This window comes from Seriola lalandi, unplaced genomic scaffold, assembly GCF_002814215.2.
Source record: "Seriola lalandi dorsalis isolate HSWRI2012SDOR001 ecotype SW California unplaced genomic scaffold, Sedor1 jcf7180002054267, whole genome shotgun sequence".
NCBI classification, from domain to species: Eukaryota; Metazoa; Chordata; class Actinopteri; order Carangiformes; family Carangidae; genus Seriola; species Seriola lalandi.
The window spans coordinates 379,605-396,423 of NW_019524820.1; the positions used below are offsets into that span (position 1 = coordinate 379,605).

At 41.1% G+C, this 16,819-nt stretch overlaps 1 protein-coding gene across 2 annotated transcripts in view; it reads left to right on the forward strand.

Moving 5' to 3' along the window:
• The window catches only part of tle5 (TLE family member 5, transcriptional modulator), a 41,759-nt gene that overhangs the window by 18,925 nt on the left and 6,015 nt on the right, over positions 1-16,819 (forward strand). For both annotated transcript variants that reach the window (XM_023405250.2, XM_023405249.2), the window contains exons 3-6: positions 3,916-3,979; positions 7,902-7,946; positions 14,789-14,851; positions 15,686-15,760. In XM_023405250.2, coding sequence (XP_023261018.1) covers positions 3,916-3,979; positions 7,902-7,946; positions 14,789-14,851; positions 15,686-15,760 — 247 coding nt within the window. The remainder of the gene's footprint in view (positions 1-3,915; positions 3,980-7,901; positions 7,947-14,788; positions 14,852-15,685; positions 15,761-16,819) is intronic.

The following is a 16,819-nucleotide window of genomic DNA, read 5'->3' on the forward strand; positions in this document are numbered from 1 at the left end:
ATGTGGATTTATGGCCTTTTTTTTCTCCTTTTTCTCATCATGTGTCACTCACAGTTACACTTTAAAACGACTTTTTAGTTATCTTTAAATTAACTAGTAATTTGCAACTTCCACTTTATTAATTTCTATCAAATACTAAGCCGTTTGGTCAGTGTGCCGCTGCTCAGATTAACATGCAGATATGTATCTCTACAGACAAGCACACAATTATACATGTATGAAGAATAATGTTTTATAATGAAAATTAATAATGACTAAACATTTACTTTGGTTTAAATGGGGTTTAAGTTATTCCAAGGAATTTCCTCTGGAAATCAAGTTGCTTTTTAGATCAAAACAACTATATAACTAAAATAACAGTCGCAGAACTGAGTCCCTTTTCCCCTGTTCTTGTACCAAATTGCATTAGTTCTTCATAAAAAACATTAAAGAATGATTTGTAAATTATTAGGAATAATGGACTTGTAAAATAAAGCTATGCCAAAAAATGTAGCTTGAACTTGAGCGACATCTCAGCAGTCTATTGTGATGAAATAAATATGTCAGCCTTTGTTCCTCTATTCCTGAACTCTACCACCACGCTGCACACTGAAACATCCTTTATTGACTCATACCTAAATCAATCTCGTTGACCCTCGGCTATCGATCTTGCTTTACTGCTTAAATGCCACTACAGTGCCAGAAGTCTGAGGCACTTCCAAAGTGCCTGGTCCAACCTTAACTGATCCGTTTGATAGCAGTTGGGGGGGGGACGCCACGGGGTCTGCATCTCAGTGAGAGATCCTCTCTTTGTGAGAGTGGAGTCTTTGAAGCTCGCCTTCCTTCCTGAGGAGGTTGGTTTGTTCCTCTGTACCTGTTCTCCGAGAACCTTCCAGAGGCTTGCCTCTGCCGAGACAAGCGAAGGCAGATGAAAGCCTGGCATATTGTGTGCAAAATCCCGGCTCTGGTCTGATCGCTCTTGTTTGTGGAGGATTCTGAAGCTGCAATAACACTGTGTGTGTCTTTTTCCTTGCCTTTGGTTTTTGTAATTCCCACAACGGTGAGCAGCACCGTTTAACCCTCTTCAGAGAGACAGGGCGCAGTTGAAAGAATACCTTTTTTGTCTGAGCATACAGAACATGCATACAGTGCCTACTTACTCAGGAGGGGGAATGGGATGGGATGGGGGGGGCTTGGGAACCACAGACGGGGCTTTGTAGCACTCTGCTGCTGCGCTGTGCTTGTCTGGTGCTGAAGCCTTTAAAAGGCAAATGTACCGCAGGCGTTCCCTCGGGTATAGTAGCAAGCATTGTAGCTGTCGCTGTCTTCCTCCTCCCACACCCCCTCCTCTTCCCCCACCTCCTCTCCCCTCCCCTCGTTCACATGCATAAATAGATCAGGGAATACATAAATCAAAATAAAGATGACAGCAGGAGCGATTTAGAGACGGAAGAATCGGCAATAAAACTCCATCAAAGTGTCGTTTGAGAGTAGCGGTACAGGCCCAGGGGCTGCTGAGCACCAATCAGAGGAGGCACACAGCCAATCCCAGGTAGGCTGGCAGCAGGGAGGCCTGTCGTCATGACAACCCACCACATAGCCTACGCATGAACACAAGGATAGCAGGATGGGTTTTATGTAGGAGGTTAGGGGAGTGTTTTGGATAAGTGGAGGCTGCTCGTTCACACACAGGAAGAAGGCGGTACAATAAATTCACCCCTCACCACCAACAAAAAAAAAAGCATTCCCCATCCCCTGGACAGCTGATCAGGTTTGGTATCTGTTGCATGTCGTGGTGTGAGCTACCATGATCATCTAACCTGTAAACCAGACCGACCATGTTTACAATAGAAGACATGTCCTCACCTTGGACATCTGTTCTCCATTCCTTCCTTGGATTATTGAAAGCTGATCCATTTCTAGATCGGACAAATGTCTAATGAAAAAGGCGCTAACCTTTAGATGCTAGCCTTCTAGTAGATGCTAATGAAATATCAGTTATGCTTCTTTAGAGTGAAATCCTTTAGATAGAAATCAGCACATTGGAAGGTGCACTGCAGAGACATCACAGTAATAACATCTTAAAAACAACAATAACACAGCTGTTTAAGTATCTTGTGTTTTACTGCTCAACTGAATAATTACAGCATTATTTGAGATTGTTAAAAACCTTTTTTACTTTAATGTACCACAATTAAAGATAATTTCAACAAAGGATAATTGCACACAGGGCCATCATTTGGCTTCATTCAGTTTCAACTCGTGGGACTTTTATGAAGGCAACTGATCACTAATAGCTGACAGACTCATTTAACAAAATTGAAAACACATCAGGATGCTGATATTAGATTATTAACTTTTACATTTAGAAAGGGGCTCTGTGTAATGAGTGTAGCGAGTGTTGGGAGCATCATGAGCGCTGAGATAAGACGGGAGGGGACGTTTCTGCCTATAAACAAACACACAGATTCTGGGTCATTACATGACGGATTTCTGTGTGCTCCAAAATAAATATTTCAACCATCAGTTTCTAAACTGGGGGGCGGGGTGGCAATCTTGCCATGCAGCAACTAGGTCCTAAGTTTGAATCCTCACTCTTGTCTTCTTTTTATGCAAGTTATATATTCTTCTAATGTTCATAAGGGATTCCTTCAGGTCCACTTGTAAGTTAATTTGTTGTGTTGTGTTTGCCCTATGATGAACTGGCAACCTCAAGGGTGCTTCTCTGCCGTTTTCCCCAATGCATGCTGTATTAGCTTCCAGGCCAGAAAATAGATGGATTAATTTTTTCAGTGCGTGCAAGAGAAGTATTAACATAAAGTAAAAAACACAAATATACTGTATCATCGAAACACCAAAATGATCCACTGATATGTAAAACATAAACGCAAGCATGAACTCGTGCTGGAATTGTCTTTTAGATATCAAATAAGAAGCATAATTATATATTTCAGTGTCATAATGTTCATCATTAACAAAACTGTAGCTCAGACAGGGATGAACACTGAACCAAAGCTGAAGTTAACTCCAGCCAACACTGCAGCTGCTGTGATAATTATAGAAGAAGCAAAATACTGTTTGTAAGAATAAGCTCACGTTATTGGCTGCTTGTAACACTGTTTTCAGTCTGCCAGTTAAGACTAACAGTGATGAAGATTCAGCCGGCACTGGCTGTAATCGGGCTGTCATTCCTGCAGACAGCTGAGAAGAACATCCCAGCATAAACATACACACAACATCAAACAGGTTTCAGACTTCCCCTAAATCTGAACCTATCCATCGTGTGCCTGCGCATATCTTTATTTGATCTGAGTCTTATCCAGTCCTCACATCAGATGATGCCTTCTGAGACCGACATCAGGCTGACTTGTTGACGCGTCATCCTTTGTCCTGTCGCCTCGCATAACATCAGCTCTGACATGATTACAGCTAATGGCTGTCGCAGGGACTGGGTCACAGGAAACGCTCCAACACTATATTTAGACTTTTTACTTCACTGCCTCTTCTCTGATTCAGTAAGCAGACATTTTGACTAGACACATCTCTGGAGTTCAGAATGAGTTTGACCTCCTCCTGTCAATTGACACTTTGCCAAGCTCGGTGAAAACGGTGCTGCTGACTAGTAAAGGTGAGGATGATGACGGTAGTAATGATGATGACGGAGGGGGCTGGGGGGGTGGTGGTGGTGGTGATGATAAAGATGGTAATGGTGGCTGAGATGATGACAACAGAAGTGGTGCTGATGATGATGAATGTGGAGGCAGTGATGAGGGTTGAAGTGATGATGAAAGTGATGACACTGCTGTTGGTGAAAGTGGAGGTAATGATGATGAAGAGCAGGGAGAAGTCACCTGGTGTCAGCACTTTAGGAGGAGGACTGTCAAGCTGACTAACAAGGTCTGACTCTGTGCTCCTCTCTTCTCCCTCGCTCCCCAGTTTGAAGCTTGAGTGTGACAAGTTGGCCAGTGAGAAGTCAGAGATGCAGCGCCATTATATCATGGTGAGTGACGCTGTGTGCATGTGTGATTCTTAAGTGTTATTTTGTCACCATATGTTCTGCCAAAGTAATATTTGATTATTGTGTAAATTCCTTTTTCTGTTGTTCCTATGTTTTCACCCTCTCTGTTAGTTAATTCTCTTTCTTTGCCCCCCTCCCCCCCTTCCCTTTGCAATGCAATAATTTAATAGGTCATTCCAGTTAATTACAACTCAGATCTTATTTTCATAAGTTTGGCCATCTGTTCTATGTATTCACAAAACCTGTACTCACCAAGATAGTTGCTGAAATCTGTAGTCAGACTTAGGTTACGTCCACACTACTCATCCAGACGACAGCTTTAGCTGCGTATCAGAAATTATCGCCGTCCATTCTATCACTCCTGAAAACGCATACGTTCAAGAGCAATAACGTACACTGGGCATACGTGAGCCGGTGTAAATGGGAAGTAGTTGATGCAGACTCTGTTTTCGGTACATGAAAACTCCTCTGAGTAGTAAAAGACATGCATTTTTTAATGAAAACCCAGAAGAGAGAAGATTTTGGGGTTGTTAATTGATTCAGAACAGTTGAAGATGAGAATCAGAGTTCTTATCCGAATCTCTTCTCTCTTCCCCCCCCCCAAGTAAAATTACAACACGCACAATTTGTTATAATCATCCATCACAGTTCCCGGTTCAGGTATCTCCTATTGTACTCGCCATGCTTGTACACACACACACACACACACAATTCTCTGCACTGAGGGATTATTGCTGATTTTGGACGTGCTGACATTTGGTTTTATCTGAAATTAAAAATATAGAATGTGGCTACACTGTTGGCTTGTTTACCCCCAGTCTGACAGTTTGACGGTGTTCTGAGATCTCAACAGTTAATTTGGTTAGAACAGTGGTACTATTATTATAATATCATAACATACCCACTACAAAAAATAGACCATAATTGAAATAAATTGGAATTGTCCTTGGATTATTCGCTCCCTTTTTGTTTCTGGAGTTACTGTATGTGTGAATCTTCTCTCCCCAACCCCCGTCATTTCCTCTCTTTCCCCTGTCTCTCTCCACACATACACATTCACACTCAAACACGCACACACAGATGTGCTCGCCTGCTCTCTGCTCCACCTCGGGGCTAATCTCATTGTTGCTGGCCGTGGCTGTGTAGCCGTCTGATGTTTTGCCTCTAATTGATCCTCTGACTGGCTTTAATCTCATCTAATCTGTGCCGCCGCACTGCTCTCTCCACCATCAGCCAGCCAGCAGGCACACACATATGCACACACACTCGCACACTCACTCAGGCATTGTCAGCCTGATAGCAGCCGTTCACACACATAAATACACACGTATTGACACAGGGGCACGATCGTGTAAAAAGGCGGAATGAAGAAATGATGGCTCAAATTTTTCAAATGTAAAAATGTTTAAGATGTGTTGTAATATCTCAGCTATGACAGTCACATATACATTTTCTTTTGTGTTTAGTGTATTTCATTGCTGTGATTTATCTAGATTATGGTAAAAGTTGAAATCAGCGTTTACATGGTGTACAGAAACAACGCTTCCTCAATTAGCCAAAATTACATGATTTCTGTGATGGTTGGGTAAATGTCCAGCAGGATGTCATCAACCTGCTCTTACCTGAAGGCAAACATTACTGACTCAGGAAACATGCAAGAGAAAATACAAAGCACTTCAAGCAGACCAATCACATGTTCACATAACCTACCGAGTAGTTGTGATTACATTTTTGAGTAGAGCAGACTTGGAAGTTACAGGCTTACATCAAACATACCTACACAGATTGGAGCTGCAACAATTTGTCGATTTATCATTTAGTCGATTGACGGAAAAGTAATTGGCAACCATTTTAGTAATTGATTCATTGTTACAGACAACATACAGCTGCTGGTTAAAGCTAAGAAATAGGAGAGGAGTGCTATTTCTCTTCATCATATCTAATAGTAAACTGAATATCCTTAGGCTTTGGGATGTTTGTCAAGTAAAACATACAATTTGAATACATCACCTCAGGCTGTGGAAAATTATAGCCAACAGTTTTCACTGGCATTTTAAACGAGTTGGCAGATTAACTGATGATACAAATAATCGTTTGTTGCACCCCTACCATAGATACAAAAAAAAAATTGTGGGTAAAGGTGAGTCTGTTTGCCGTTGCAGCATGGTTACCACGACAACAAATATGAAGTCACCTATTAGGTTGTTAGTCAGTGAAGCAGTGGGGGCACCACAGATGAATGGAACAAAGTAATTTCTACAATGTATTCTATGATTAGACTAAGTGCGCGTCTTTTGAATTCATTAGAACAAATTACATGTTTGTTCATATTTTTTTTTTCTTTTTTGTAAGTGACAGCTCTAATTGGGACTCTGATACTTTGACGCAGCTATATTAGCCATACCGTAGTTGTAATCAAATTGTGCAAGGATGTTTGCATTAGCTCGGGTCATCAAATATTTGACTTGCAAATATTTTCCTCAAAAGTAAAAAAGGATTTTCTTCAGTTGAAACCTGCTTCAGATTTGGCTCAGAATGTTCCTATAAAATTGAAGTATGAATGCAATATTGCTCCCCCTCCGCTCACACATGCACAAACACACACAGATGCACCATGCACGTCCACACACACACACACACACACACACACACACACACACACACACACACACCTTTAAACGCACTTCCACTCCATCAGTGGCAGGCCTGGCCTTGTATCCCCACAACGACCGCCCACCCCCCACCCCCCCACACTACTCCTCTAATAGCATATCAGGTTGCCCCACTCCCCCGGCCAGCGGCAGCACCTCCATTTCCCCAGCGCTGTAATTACTTTAGGGAGCTTCTGCGTGGGCCTGAGCAGCTACAGAGAAAAAAGAGAGAGAGAGAGAGAGAGAGTGTGTGTGTGTGTGTGCGTGTGTGCAGTGTGTGTGTGTGTGTGTGTGTGTGTGTGTGTGTGTGTGTGTGTGTGGGCGCACCCATACATGTGCATTCACATACAAGATAGACCCAGTGTGAGATCGACCAGAAAACAACAATCATGTGCATGTGAGAGAGAGCAAGCGAGTGATGGGAGCAGTGCGTGTTTGCGTGCACATTTATGTGTGAGAGATCTGTGTGCTGTTTGTTTTCCAGTGACAGAGCCAGTCCCCCTGCAGACAGAGTGGGTGATTAACAGGGTTGACGCCTAGAGGGTGGCCCTCTCATTAACACTGCACACACGCACACACACACACACACACACACACACACGAACACAACAGAGGCTCTTTCTCTACTGTCTCTCTTCTTCTCTCTCAGTTCCTTTTCCTGTTGTGTGTCATCTGTTTGTATGTGTGCATGCAGACGGGTTTCTGAATGGGAATATGTTTGTCAAATCAAAATCTGCTATCTTGGGATTCATTAAGATGTCATAAATGTGTCATGTTGGGTTGAGGGTTTACTTTGTGTTAAAGGATAATTTTGTTTATTTTCAGCCATGGTTTTTATTACCAAGAGTTTAGCTTTGTGATTTATAGTTCTAGCGAGAACTGCATATCCACAGGGGAAGCCTGGAAAATATTATCACTAATTTTTATCACCTGTGATTTTTTTATCAAATATATATATATGTGTGTGTACTGTACGTTTTTTTATATTGTGAATCATAACACACATTTTGTTGTCTCAATTAACAACACTGAGCAAATACTACAGAGTTTTAGTCTGATTTCCCGTTACAGTATAATCCATATAATCACCAACTATACAACACATGATTTGTCACACACTGTAAATGGTGCATAATAAAATGTTAGTATGGAGCTCCTGCGCAGAGGATTTTCTGAGAGCAATTAAAAGAATTTGATGCCTGTGTTGTTATAACATTATTTTTCTTTTTGTCCTGTTCACTCTTACTTTCCAGTACTATGAGATGTCCTACGGACTCAATATTGAGATGCACAAACAGGTGAGTCTTCATTAAGTCCTTATAGAAAAAACTACTCTGTTCCCATTCATTACATAACATATAAAACAGTTGTATTTCCATGAAGACCAGATTGCTTGTCAAAAAAAAAAAACTGAAACACAGAAGGATGCATTTTTTGCTTATGGTCAGACTGGATTCAAACTGATGGAGACATGCATGTTTATGCAATCTTCATATGTCAGTGTGTTAAATGTGTTTATTTTGCTGTAGTTGATAAAGGCTATTGGTCTGTTGTCTGGTCTCGTCTGATCTGGTGTATTGTTGTAGTGTGTGCCAGTGTGGACTGTGAAACTTTCCATGATGTAAAAAGAAAGTCCATATTTGTGTATTTATTTCCATATTTCTCTGATCCCGGATGCCTGAAAAAAAATTGTGTATGCAATTTCTATGCAGTTAAATATTCAAGGCTAAAGCCATTGTACGCAAATGGCTGGTTCACAAGATGAAGCTGTAAACAATTTCCACCTGTTAGAACTGCAAAGTAATCAGAGTTACAGGTGATGGTAAATTATTTGCATGTTTTCCAGTGTTTCCCACAGAATTAGTTTCTATTTGTGGCAGTGGCTGACAGGAGGAGGGCTTTCTTCATTTTTAGATAATTCTGTATATAAGGTGCTCCACTGCAAATATTTTAATTGTCATGTATTTGTGACAAATAAATAACTGATCAATATGTACAGCTCCATTGCTTCATGTTGTGTCAAACAAATGACATTTGGTTAGAACAGTGGTACTATTATTATAATATCATAACATACCCATGTGTCATACCATGACATATGTTTTGTTTGGATTGATTACATTTTGGGTGAGCGAATCAATGCGCTTGGCACAGCTCTACTATAATAAGATTTCAATATAGAAAATCAATATGCGGCGGTCAATGTCGATATTGTGGCGTGCCGCTACAAATATATCAATGAATGAGAAACACTGTTTTCTACAAACAGGAGTCTCCTGGATCATTCACTATGCTACACATTATGATTATGATTTTGCCATTTTTTTGCTGAGGGCAAATGGCTGTAATATAGATTGTAATACTACAGTGGCCATGGTGCTGTTGCTATGAAGAAGCCAAAGAAGAGTCTGTGATTGAAATGCTGGTTTTTCACTAAACCTTTTCACTCACTGACAGTTAAAAGAAATTCACTACCATCTTTTCCGTATCTTCATTCTCTTATGCACCAGTCTGCACCAGGTGTGTATTAGAAAATGTTCCCTTTGACAGAGAAACCATCAAGAGCTTTTTAACTTCTGCCCGCCATTAGACAGCATAATTTTAAACTTTGTGATTGGATGAAGTCTCAAGGACTACCAGTCCTTCATTGCAGTCCATTTATCACAGTTGCTTGTTGTTCATAATGGTGATTCAACTGGGAGAGTTTCATGGCCATCAAAACCTTGGAGGCGCTCCAGCTGCCAATCATCTGACATCATCTATGAGATAAAAAAAAAAAAAGCTGAATAAGACATACGTCCAGAACCTTGGACATCTGAAGTAACTCCTCACACTTTGTTACTCTGTTGATGCAGGCGCAGATGTGCATTCCCAACCCCATTCCCCCACTACACACCTGCAGCTCACTGATTGGCAGGTGTGAATTGCAGAGACAATCTGAGTGTTCAGGGACGTCTGAATAATGTCACCTGAGGCTGTGTGTAAAATCCAAGCGCCAAGGGCTTTAGCTTTTTGCTGTTGCCAGATCAGTTTTTTCCCACTCCACACACAGTATTACAGCTGTGGTGAGTATGGAAATGTGTATAAGGAAGTAGGATTCTTTAGGATTTGCAGAAAAATGTCCATTATAGTTTTGGCTGCACAGTCATTTATTACAATGTGGATGTTGATATTGGCAACAAACCCTCATTTATACAATGGTTATATGTATTTGGCAGACATTTAATTTCTGCAATAGTATTCTCTTTTACATGCAAAAACAAACAGTTATCATTTTCCCAAATCAAATGAAAGCACTGATGTTGGATCCTGCAAAGCATTTTGAAACAGAAAAGAAAAGGAAGCCTTCACACAGGCAGGGGAGGGGTGAGAAGTAGATGTTCATACATCAGTTTGTGTGGCTGAAGCTGGGGGAGTAATTTATGCTCAGCCTGTAGGAGGGAGAGAGCGATGGGCCTCCGAAGGGCCAGCCCTTATCGGTGACCTCGTCTGGTGCCGCCCGTCCACACACACAAACACACACACTGTCTTATGATTGACGGCGCATGCTGACAGCCATATTGGGAGAACCGAGTGTGCTTTGACAAATGGACACACACACACACACACACACACACACACACATACACATACAGAAGTAGCAGCTTCCATGATTTAAAGACCTTCACAAATATGCACCCACACAAACTCTTAGGTAGGAGGCACAGCACAGGCACTGTGATACATTCGGGGCAAACACACACACACACACAGAGACACACACACACAGAGACACACACACACACGCACACTTGGCCTTATGTGTGTGATTCATCACCCCCCTTTTCCTTTATCTGACAGGGATGAAATTCGTAGTCATTGTGCTTGTGTGTTTGCGTGCGTGTTGTTTCATATGTCTCTGTGTTTGTGTGTGTGTGAATGTGAATCTCTATTAGCGCATATGCTTATATATTTGTGTGTGTGTTGCTGGCACATGTTCATAAGCTGTTGTGTGTTATTGTTAATTTGTGCTCCTGTTGAGTGTGTGTGTGTGTGTATGCGCGCGCACATGTGTGTGCATGTGTTCATGCTTTCTTTGTGCACAATGTGAGTGGGTGCGGAGAGTCGCTAGTTCCATTAGAGAGAAATTGAAGGGGATGTGTGGAAACGAGTGTCGAGGAGCATTCATGTCTAGGCCTATTGTGCAGAGCTAGCCCCCTCCTCCTCTTCTGCTCCTCCTCCTCCTCTCTCCACCTCTGTCTCTATTTCCCTCTCTTTCTTTCTCTCTTGCACTCTCACACATTCAATTGCTCCCTCTTGATCACTCTGTCCTACTCAATTCAAAAAAATGCCTCTCCACTCTGTCTGTTCACTCCCTCTCTCTCTGTTCTCTTGTCTCTTCTCGCTCTCTGTTTCTCTCTGTTTTGTCTTGGTGAGGAGAAGCAAGGTTGAGTTGTAGATTGAACTGGGAATATGTTGAATGGAAATGTATTATTGCTGGGTCCTCTTTGTCTTTCTGTTGCTTTGCTTTTTACCATGTTTTTCTTCCCGTACATGTGTGTCCTACCTGACAACATATTCATCCATAGACAGGTGACAAATTAAAAGAGAAACCTGAATAAATGAGTGGAGAAACATAATGAATGCAGATGCTTCCACACAGGTGCACTGTATGGTACAATTAAGCAGTTAACATCCAATCATGCCTCTGTGGCAGGTATAAACATGCTGAGTAGGCCCGGTTGGTTCTGATTTTATATTGAGATTTTATATAAATTTTATGGCAAGAGGAAAAGGTCTAAGTGACTTTGAAAGAGGGTTTATTGTTGGGGCACAGGAACTTCAGTCACAAAGACTGGCCCACTAGTGAGTGTTAGATCTATGGGAAAGACATCAGTGAATTGTGGTCAACACATTTGATGACGGTGATGCTCATGCATTTGTGCGATATGTAAGGAAAAACAGAATAGCAACCCTTCCTCAGGTCACTGATAATGTCAATGCAGGACATGATCAGAGTGTGTCAGCAAGAAGAGTCCATCAACAATTACATAGAGAGGGACATTATAGTAGAGTTGCAGCACATAAACCCCTCGTTACAAAGATTAATGCACATGTGAGAGTTGAGTGGTGCAAATACCATAGACACTGGCCTACAGAGATGTGGAAAAAGATATTTGGTCAGATGAGTCATCCTTATTCTTGACAAGTGGGCGGGTGCATGTGTGACGTATACACCAAGAGAACAGTACAGACCTGAAAGCTTGACCCCTACAGTGAGGGGATCTGGTGGCTCTGTTATGCTGTGGGGGGCATGTTGCTGGCATGGTTTGGGTCCACTTGTCCCTCAGAGGGAAGGGTCACTGCAAATCACTATAAAGTTGTTCTGAGTGATCACCTTCATCCTATGATATACAGTTTCTATCCTGATGGGAGTGGTTATTAAAGAAGGGTTTGGAGATGGAGGACATGATATGCCATCTATGGTTGCGAATCTCTGTGGAGTTCAGAGACTTGTAGAATCAATTGAAGCTGATCTGGCAGCACTAAGACACTTTATGCTGGTTTTTCCTTCAATTTGTCACCCGTCTGTTTATTTTGAGTGCATAGTTTACAGTGGAGGAGCTTTCATTGTGTGTATAAAGCAACGTACATTGTCTTGTCAAGCAGACATCATTATATAAACAATACAGTATAGCCAGCTCCTGACATATTCATCATTCATCCTGTGGGGACTTGCGCCTAGCAGACACACACAAACACAGAGTGAAACAAACTGGGGACAAACAAGAAACACAAGGGGGGGAGGAGTGGGTACCCAAACCAGTGGAGGTAAATGTACAATACTTCTCTCTGAAATGTAAGTAGAAGTACAAATGTATACAAAATGTACAAGTACAAGTGCCTAAAAATAGTTTTTAAGAACAGGACTTGAGTAAAAGGTTTAGTGATTGTGCCTGATGTAGATTCGAATAGAGCTTTTAAATGTGAAAGTACGGTGCATTTTTAGGTTTTGGATCTTTCTGAGATATTTAGAAGTATCAAGTCCTGGTGTACTCCTGGCAGGAAGCAGTAGCACGAGACACTCAAATAGTGAAGCTCATACAGAGAGAAAACCAGGACACCCCGAGGCATTTTTGTGAAATGTTAGGTTTGTTTAGGCTGCCTTCCGTGCTTCCTTGAAACACATTTTAAATCAACTCAAACACATTTTTGTCTCGGTGTTTGCTTTCCCTTTTGAGCCTATGTTTTTCAAGTGACAAAAGATAAAGCTTATTTAAATTGGCAAAATAAAGGCAGACATCTACAGCAGCAATTAATTCAGTCTGCTGCCGATCCTTCATGTCTTTGTCCGGTCTCCCAGTCCAGTTTTGTATTGTGTATGTTTTGTGTGTACACATATAATGCTCTTGTCAGTGAATTTGTGCTTCAGTAGTACTTGTGGAAGGCTGGAAAGAAGCAAAGAAAAATGTAAAGAGAGGACTAAAGAAAGAAACAAGCATTCAGATAGAAAAAAAAAAGCTGAGGGAGAGACGCAGAGAGGAAGATGATAAAGAGCACGAATAAAAGAAGAGACAGACGCAGAGTTGGGGAAAAAAGAGATAGACAGCATAAAGGGCACTGAAAAAGAGGAAGAGTCATAGTTAGCATGGAGCGAGTCCCGCAGAGACATTTTAGAGAGACATTTCAGAGATGTCAGGGAGTGTGTATGTGTAATGATGAGCGGATAGGAGTGAAGCGCTTGATGGGGAGCTGTGCTCTGCATGCCTAATGACTGTTAGGAGGGCCCCTCTCTCCTCATCGCGCTACGAATTAGGCTCTAACACAATTACTGCTGCTTTGCATATCTCAGACGGATTGGATGATTACCAACCAAATGTGATAATAGACCTGCATGTGAGAAAGATAGGAAGTGTGCATGATGAGAAAGAGGAACGGGTGTGTGTGTGCTGGCTTGGATGATTGTTACATTGTGTGTGTGTGTGTGTGTGTGTGTGTGTGTGTGTGTGTGTGTGTGTGTGTGTGTGTGTGTGTGTTTTGAGAGAGTTTTGAGAAAGAGTATTAGGTACAAGCAACTTAATTAATGAACTGATAAAGGGATTCTGATATGCCTGATATGTGCAACTGTGATGATGTGTGTGTGTGTGTGTGTGTGTGTGTTCATGTGTATGATGCAAGATATGTGTGCTCCAGTTTAAGAAGGTCATAGCAGATGTTTCCCATACCAATGAGAGTGTGGTTTGAATCGCTGAATGACAATTTATATTTAATGAGGTTTTAAAGTATGAGAATAGTGATGTGATTCTATATTTTTTTTTATTGTCAACAAATCCTACAAGAAGACCAAACCAGCAATGATTTTATCCCACTACCAAGTATTGCATTCAACGAAAATAAAAAGACATTTTGGTAACGCTTTTATATTTTAAACGACATTTTAGTATCATCTTTTTTCGTCAAGGATATTGCATGTTGATAAGTAGTAACTAGTAAATAGTAACAGTTTCATTTAAAGTTTTAACTGACACAGTGTCTAGCGATGTCGATGCTGTCTCATCATCGTCTCATCTTGGTTATGGTAAAAAAAAGGTTGCAGAACATATTTCGTCATAGTTTTTTTTTAACGAAATCTACACTGCTGTTGCTGCTGTTGTTAGCATGTTAGCCATACAATCTGGCACAATTTATGTTTACAACCCTACATGTGCTATTTTGTCTGTCCCTTGTACGTACATTTCTGTCATTAGGATGAACACGGGCACTGTATTTTATTAAATACTCTCAACAATAATAAATGTGTATTCATCAGCATCTGAAAATACAAATCCACTATTTGGATTATCCCTCACTTGCAAGTCTCTTTGGATAAAAGCGTCTGGCAAATGAGTAAATGTAAATGAAATGTTGCTATTTTAGGAAATTATTTAGCCTTCTTAAAAAAATGAAACTATACTTTTGCCCATTTTTAAAGGTTAATATCTTAAGAAGGAATCAATAGGCTTAGGGCTAAGTGCCACAGAGAGGGTAGGGAAGACAGAAAATATTAAGAGACGGACTAACTCATCGTTGGTTTTGTTCTTTTCATGGGATTTGTTGACAGTAACAAAAAATTCAAATACTGCCCATATTGTCCTTGAACTAAATGAGTCTCTCTCCACAGGCTGAGATAGTGAAGAGATTGAATGGGATCTGCGCACAAGTCCTGCCCTACCTGTCTCAGGAGGTAATCTCACACACACACACACACACACACACTCACACACACTTACACATACACACTGACACAAAGACGTCACTAACCCCCTGACCCTCCGCCCTATTCCTTACATCCTGGAATGAGATCATCCTCATTCCCGCCTCATTACCTCTCCACCTCTGTGACCCCTCTCTCAGCTTCCTTCCCTCCTCTTCTCTCCTCTGTACTTCTCTCCTCCCGCCATTCATCATCACGCGCTTCCTGTGTTCCCTTCCATCTCACTTTCGCTGTATTCCTCCCTCCCCCACCTTGACTTTCTGCCACATTCAATCTGCCCCCTCCTCCCAGTCTTCTGTCTTCCCTTCCCCCCCTCCCTTTTTGACCACTGCTTCCACTCCCCTCTTCTTCCCTCCCTCCCCTCGCAACCTCCTCCATCCCACTCCTCTTTTCCTTTATACATGTGTGTGTTTGTGTGTGTCAGCGTAATAAATGGTTGTGTGATTCAGATAAGCCATGCTCTTATCTGCCCACCAGGGGGTTGACCTCCACCCATTACAGCACACCAGCCGACCATACATTCACCAGTGTCACACAAGAAGCCTTTTGTGTGTGTGTGTGTGTGTGTGTGTGTGTGTGTGTGTGTGTGTGTGTGTGGATGAATAGCTGAAAGATGGGGGGTGCGGGGTGGGGGTATCACCAGAGAGGGTTGTTGGGTCTCTGTTGGGACTACTGATATTGATCTAACCTTTCCACCTCTCTCCCCACAAACTCTCCTTCCCTTGTTTCTGCTTCAATTTTATTGTCTCCCTTACTTTCCTCCTCTCATATTCACTCCCCCCCACCCCCACCCGCTGTCTCCAGCACCAGCAGCAGGTCCTGGCGGCCATAGAGAGGGCCAAGCAGGTCACCCCCCCAGAGATGAACTCCATCATAAGGGTACGATGTTCCAGCCTCAGCCCGTCTCAGGTCTTGTGATGGCCGAAAAAGCGCAATTATTGATTGTTAACATCAATTCTTTTTTTTTTCTTTTTTGACCTTTATTTATTTGTTAATTGTTTGTGAAATGTTCAACAATTAGCTTTGAAATGAGTTGGATGAATTAACTTACCCTGCTTCTTTATCTATAATCATTAATGTAGTGGTTAATCTAAGTGTGGGCAAATTGATATTTATATACTCAAGTATTGCAAAGGTTTTCTTATTATGTCGTCACTTTTCTGATTTATGCACTTAAATAGCACGTTAATGCCAAAGAACAGACACTGGTGATGAAAGAATCTGTGATGCTCACATCACAGGCTTCAGTTTTTTCTAAACAGTGCAATAAAAAAAAAAAAACCTTTTCAAAAGACTTATGTCAGTATTGAGTGAAAATGAATAAACAACTATCCTCTAATAAATACTAGCTTTGTGAAACATAACATTTATTTGTTGTTTTCACTGAGGTTTTGTTAATTCAGATCAGTTCAAAGGAATTTTTTATAGGAATACTCCCGTAGGACTTTTAGAGTGATTTAGTATTCGAATAATGATAATTATAATAATCTTTATTAATATGGCTCAAAGTTTTACTTCTGTAAAGACAAAGGACTTGCAAATGACAGAAAAAGAAATCGTCAAACTTGATGCAGCTCTGTATTATCCTGACATTTAAGTTCCTACTTTGGACAAATAATTATTCCCATTATTGCTTCATTTTTTTGTATCTGAAATGCCTGAAAACTGTGAAAAATGTCTGTAATCATTTCCTGCAGCCCAATGTGATGTCATCACATCGCCTGTTTTCCAAAAGCTCCAAAATATAAAGTATAAAAAATATTGGATTTATCATCATAAGACTAAGAAAAGCAGAGATCTTCAAATGACAGACTGGGACTGGGGAACAATTAACATTTTTCTTTTAAAATGACTTAAACTATTATTCAGTCAATAAAATAGTTGCTTTTTCTGTTGATCGACTAATCGATTAATCAACTGGTAGTTGCATGTCTAGTT